The following is a 6,000-nucleotide window of genomic DNA, read 5'->3' on the forward strand; positions in this document are numbered from 1 at the left end:
TATGTTTGTAGTTAGTGGATGTTGTTAGTATAGAGGTTGTTGCAAGAATGGCACTGAAATGTTGTCGTTGCAGGGGTGCATGGATGGTGCCCCATCCGCCACATCCAGTCCCCTTCTCTAACACAACACAGTCCCAGCTAATTAGTGGTCCCTATGGGAGACGTCGTTAAGCAGACCCTAACGAGCCGCACGGCGCTCCACGGGTCAATCTAATCAGACAGAGGGCCAGGGAGGAAGTGGGTCGAGCCTTATTAACGCCATCAGTGGCGGGGGCAGGGAGCGGGACAGGGAGCACGAGGCGGAGGCGGACAGCCACTGATCACCTTGAATGCATTAAGGAGCAGGTACTCGGTAGCGCTGGCCGCTGGACCCTATATACCTGATGGAGTGACAGACAGGCAGCGCAGCAGACAGACAGACTGACAGACAGGCTCTCACATGTATACTCATTCATGCATTCACAAGCAAGAGCACAGGCGCATGTATACAACCAGCATATGGAAGGACTCAGATCAGTCAAACACTTCCAAAAACAAATAGATTTATCATGTAAAAATGACTCTATTCAGAACTTGCTTATTATAATAGCGAACTGTAAGTATTGATGCATTGCATACATTACATCTAATAAAGCTGGGGCTTGATTCATGAATTGCTAGGCAGCTTCTGAATTTCTTTTTTAGATCAAATGATAATAGATTATCATACACAAGAGTTCACTTACATTGGTTTTCTTTGAGATCTGCAAAGCATCTAAAATGATATTTAATAAATGAAGTGATGTCAGAGGTTTAAAATTTGCCTCTGAGTTGTGCTGGATTTGACATATGAAGTAGGACACATGAGAAGTACTTATGTGCAGTCTAAAATTTACACACCACCACTCCATTTGCACTAATTTACATTTCAACTCCATCGCAGCACAGCCATTACGCAAACTGAAACGATTTACATATACTGGATTCTAGCTAAAATCTTTGCACATTAACACCTTACAGCTTTTCTTTCCTTTCTTTGCAGGTATTTGGCACTATACAAGGGATTGGTTCCCAAGATAATGAGGCTTGGACCAGGTAAGAAAAAAAAAAATTCCTCGTGTTAATATTGAAATCATTGTCATCCTCACATCTGTCACACCTGTTGCAGCAGATAAGGCTGGTGAAGAGAGCGATTAAGCAAGAAAAAGCCTTCCCTTAAGCATATTAGCATTTCAACTTTGCATGCAGTGCTTCCAGTGAAATAAGGCTGTAGCAAACACTATTTCCTACTCAGCAGATTCCAAGGAACAGTATTTACATAATATTCCACAATAATAAGCTTTAAATGGAAATACAGTGAGCTAGAGATACCGTCCACCTCCTTTGTAAACAAGTGCTACAAGCTTTTCACATGTTCCTGCTCTCAGAAACTCACTGGGGAAGTAAAGCCTCTGAAAATCAAATTCACAACGGGTACTTCTCTTATATTCTCTCACAGGTGGAGCAGTAATGCTGTTGGTCTATGAATATGTGTCTGAGTGGCTGCAGAGAAACTGGTAACAAAACAGGGAACCCCACAATGGTGCCTTATGAACTGTGCCTTATTGCAAGTATCGTTACCTGATCAGAGTCATATCGGAATAAATTCGATATTTTTTTTTATCTTGAATACAAAAAACTCAAATTACCAAATCAGCATTATATTATGTTTTAAAATGCAGCTTTCATTTCCCACATTCAAAATGCTACAACACATTTTGAGTCTGAAGGAACTGTTCTAATACCTGAAAATAGTCTTCATTGAGTTTAAAATCATTGACAAATCAGTGTTCCTAATGAAGTCATGCATTAACATAGTGTTTTCACATTTCATTGGTTGTAGTTCTCATGTTTTTCTACTTTTTTGGGCTCATCTCACTGGTTTGGTGCAACAATCACAGATTAAATAGACAAAGACAAAGTAGACTGAGCTGAACGCTTCAGAATATGAACTCTATTTATATAGAAATACTTGAAATGTGTTCAAATGACATAAAACACCAAAAATAGAGTGAAGGCATTTTTATGATTATCCTGATTTCTGTCTATTTACAGCTATACTTGAACATATATCCTCAATTAAGATGAGTTTGTACAACGATCAATCTCCAGTCTCCTATTTTATCACATTATAATATATATATATATACATATTCATCTTTTTATGGTATATGTATTCATAAATGCAAATACAAGATGCAATCAGGAAGTTCAGACATAGTGTAGAGTAGAAATCATATTTAAATTTAAATTCAGCAGCCTTCAAGAACACCTCATTGTGCAGCAAAGCACTGCTCCCAGTGCTACTGCAACTTTTGGAGGATTCCTTGGAAGTCTGCTTATTGATTACACCTATCTTCATCCGTGTACTACTGAGCCTTAGCAGAAATAGTGTTTTAATGTCTAACAAGAACACTGACGTTATGAAAGCTTATTGCAAAAGTTATTAATGCATATGTTTTTGCAAGTTTGTTCTTAATACACGGATCAAACTTGGCACCAGAAGCCCATGGCATCGCAAAGGCACGCGGAGAGTCTCTTTTGATGTCGTTCCATAATTATACTGGATGCTGGGGGCAAACCGTCCTGCCTGAGACAATCAGTCACAAAACTGTCAACATCTTTGAGAGCTTCCTGTTTTCCACGTTATTTAAAAAAAAAAAAACAACAACAACAATTTAACATGCAGTTCAGTTTTTTCAATAATCATTTTCTGGCTTTGTCAAGAAAAGTGCTATGGAAAATATGAAGGTTTTGGTGCACCCTGCACCATGAAAATGGACAGTATTCGATGGGATTCTTCTGTTTTTAATGTACCTCCAAAAAAAATATCTGAGTTTTATATGTTTTCAAGGTTTTATTGATAAAATGTTGTGTGGATTTTCCTTTTTAAGACCTTCCTGAAAAAAAAACCTCAAATCAAAAACAACAACTGGACAGTTCTTTCATGTATTGGTAACAAATAAAAAGAAAAAATGAACCCACATTTTCGTCACTGTATAATTGTGTGTTGCGTGTCCTGTAACAGTAGATTCGTGTTGTTGTTTTTGTCTTAACTGGGACCGTTTCATCTTGGCATCGATATAAGAATATCCCCTTTCTACAGTTTGCCACTTCATCACTCTCCTTTTTGTCATCCGAGCGCTTCGTAGCCAACTTAGTGTCAGTCTTTCTCTCTCTGGCGGGTAGTCAGCGCTCGAACATTTAGTGCAAGCTAAAATAACAAGCCCCAAGAATTCAAATGGGGCTGCAGGGATCGAGGGGGTTACCACACACATTCTCTTTCTCTCTCTCTCAGTCTGTTTCTTATACAAATATTCAAAAACACATATATACACACACCTGTTGCACAGCCTTAGGCATAGTGGCTTCTCGAAGAGACTCATCTTAACTTCATCTGGTAGCTGGTATAGTGAGCCACGTTGGCATTTGACAGTCATCATTAATGTGGGAGTCACTCTCTGCCAAAATGGAACGGCTCCTAGTTTTTGCCTAGGGGCCCGCGGTGAGAGACTAACAACTGTGGCTTGAAGACTGATGGAATTGTAAGAGCTTAACCTGTCCTTTATGTAATGGAGTTCTGAATCTGTATCTGTATTTTAAAAGCTTGTGAAACTTTACCATGAATTCCCTGCACACTGCAATAATCATAAATCTTATAAGTCTCCCTCACGTCATTTTCTTTGCGCCCTTTTTATGGATTTTCCCACCCTCATCTGTAACATCTCAATTCAGTGGCTCCGCTTTGACAAGGCTGCAACCTGGGCATGGCTCTACCTGCCTTTCCCAGTGCAAATGTGGTTAATGATTAGTATATTAAAATGTCTGCAATTTACACTGTAGGTAAAAAGCAGTCAGCCATGCACACACACACACAAAGACACGGCACCAGACGTGATTTTTAAAAACACGGCACTTATTTTTTTCCATTTTGCTCACCTGTCTCCTCACTGTTGTTGTTTTAAGACATTAAGAAAACATTCTGGCTGTTGTCAGCTGCTTTTAAAAGTGTTCATTGAGCAGAAGCACGCATGAAGTCCTGTATTCAGCCGGTATTACTTTCTCTGCTCAGTGTTACTCTGTAAATGGCTGTCTTGCTTCTAATTGCATGCGGAGAAGTAAAGATAACCATATGACACTGAAGTCAGACTCAACTTAATTAATTGTAAACACGTGTCTGCCCTTATTATTTTTTTTTTTAAGTACGCCTTTTAGACCTCTCTTTCCATAAAGCTGACCAACATTAAACTACAAGAGCAGGGATTGTTAGACTTTCGAGAAGCTTCCTCCTGTCTAGAAAACACACTGTTCCTGTTTTTTGAATACTGTTGTCAATTAAGACAACCACATTTTAATTTTGTTCTGTGAGTCAGACTAGACTAACAAGGCTGTGTGCAGTTCATGTAGCTTAGTTGAAAGGAAAAGTTGTTTGGCCTTGTTGTGTGTCGGCTGAGGTAAAGAACAGAGCGTGTAACGACTCTTTCATGCCACTCAGAGACTTAACTATCATTTGCCGTTCATGATGGATGGTGGATGGTAAAAGGGTGGCCGTGATGGCTGGCTGGTACAGTGAGTGAACATCTCGTCTCTGTGATGTGGTTCACATACGGTCAAAGAAACACTACGATCCCTGAGCAACGGTCCGTGACCACTGGATGCGGGGAAGACTGCTTTCCAAGTCAAATCAGCTCCTGCATGGGGAGGACTGTTGACACTGTCACGTGCAGAGGCTGTTTATGCTGTATCGCGGGAGGGAAAGAAAAACTGAGCCGCGCACCTACTGAACCATCGGCAGCAGGTAATGCTATGCGAAAGAGCTGGGTAAGCACCTATATCAAGTTATCAATCTACAACTTCAACTAAAGCCCAGTTTGTGTAAATCTGTGGTTTCCACTGCAGGGCTAGACAGGGCTTGCCAGACTCACTCGTAATTTATTACACTACACTCTTCCCCCCTCTACACTTTCAGAATGTATTTTTGCATCATTTTGCAAACATGTCATTTGTCAGATGGCCTATGTGCTTTTCCTTTGTAATGAACACGTTGAGTTGGCCCTGACAGTCCTATTTGGCCCTTTATGTGGCTGCTGGAGGTTCGTGTTTGGGTCACATGTCTGATGACCTTGGAAACCGCAGGCCAATGAGTCTATTTGTGGCTCTCTGAATGTACATGGACTGCACCTGACCCCAGGAGTCTAGGACTCTTGGGCACACAGATCTCAAATTTGTTTGAAAAGCTGATATTTTTATTTACTATTTTTCCCACAAAACCATATGAAAAAAATTCTATGACTTAAAATGGTTGAAAATTATAATGCATGACATTAGGCTGTTATTATTATTTTTTAAAGACAGCAGGGCTTTACTGGAATTAATATTCTATGTTTCAAAGTATAAATATACACTGCATTTTGACTTTTTTTCAGTTTGGTTGCAGTGGGAAATGTCCAAAATTCTCTTATGTTTTGCACATTTTATTCATTTGTGTTTTATTTTTATTTATAATTTTTATGGGAATAATCTGTTAAAATAGTGCGAACCCAAATTACTCAAATTGTGTTTTTGTCACTCTAATGCACAGGTATAATTTTTTATGCTTACAGAAAGGACCGCATTAAATGTAATGAGGTGAGAAGACATGTACCCATTTTTAATGGCCAAAGGACTTTCAAAGAATTGCTGGTGGTCGCAAACACTCGTGCTCCCAAAGCATTTCTGATGAAGTTTCCTAGTGAGCCATGACGCATGGTAATAGAAAATACAGGCCTTGTCAGCGTGCACACGTCTTTTTTTTTTTTCTTTTATGGAAAGCAGTTTCCTGCTCATGTAAAACAGGCCAGTAGGCCACAATGCCCTGAGTCTAGAATAGCTGGAAGAAAAAGAGATGAAATATTTTTAGCTGTGATGGTGCACTTGTTTTCTGTTCTCCGAATAATAAGTGTTGAGGAATCCCCAAACAGCCAGAAAACTCCACGAAGACCAA

At 39.6% G+C, this 6,000-nt stretch overlaps 1 protein-coding gene across 1 annotated transcript in view; it reads left to right on the forward strand.

Moving 5' to 3' along the window:
* slc25a21 (solute carrier family 25 member 21) overlaps nt 1-3,001 on the forward strand; it is an 85,083-nt gene extending 82,082 nt beyond the window's left edge. The window contains exons 10-11 of the mRNA XM_026153008.2: nt 1,021-1,073; nt 1,477-3,001. Coding sequence (XP_026008793.1) covers nt 1,021-1,073; nt 1,477-1,538 — 115 coding nt within the window. The 3' untranslated portion in view covers nt 1,539-3,001. The remainder of the gene's footprint in view (nt 1-1,020; nt 1,074-1,476) is intronic.
* The last annotated feature ends 2,999 nt before the right edge of the window (nt 3,002-6,000 follow it).

This window comes from Astatotilapia calliptera, chromosome 19 (assembly GCF_964374335.1).
Source record: "Astatotilapia calliptera chromosome 19, fAstCal68.1, whole genome shotgun sequence".
NCBI lineage: Eukaryota > Metazoa > Chordata > Actinopteri > Cichliformes > Cichlidae > Astatotilapia > Astatotilapia calliptera.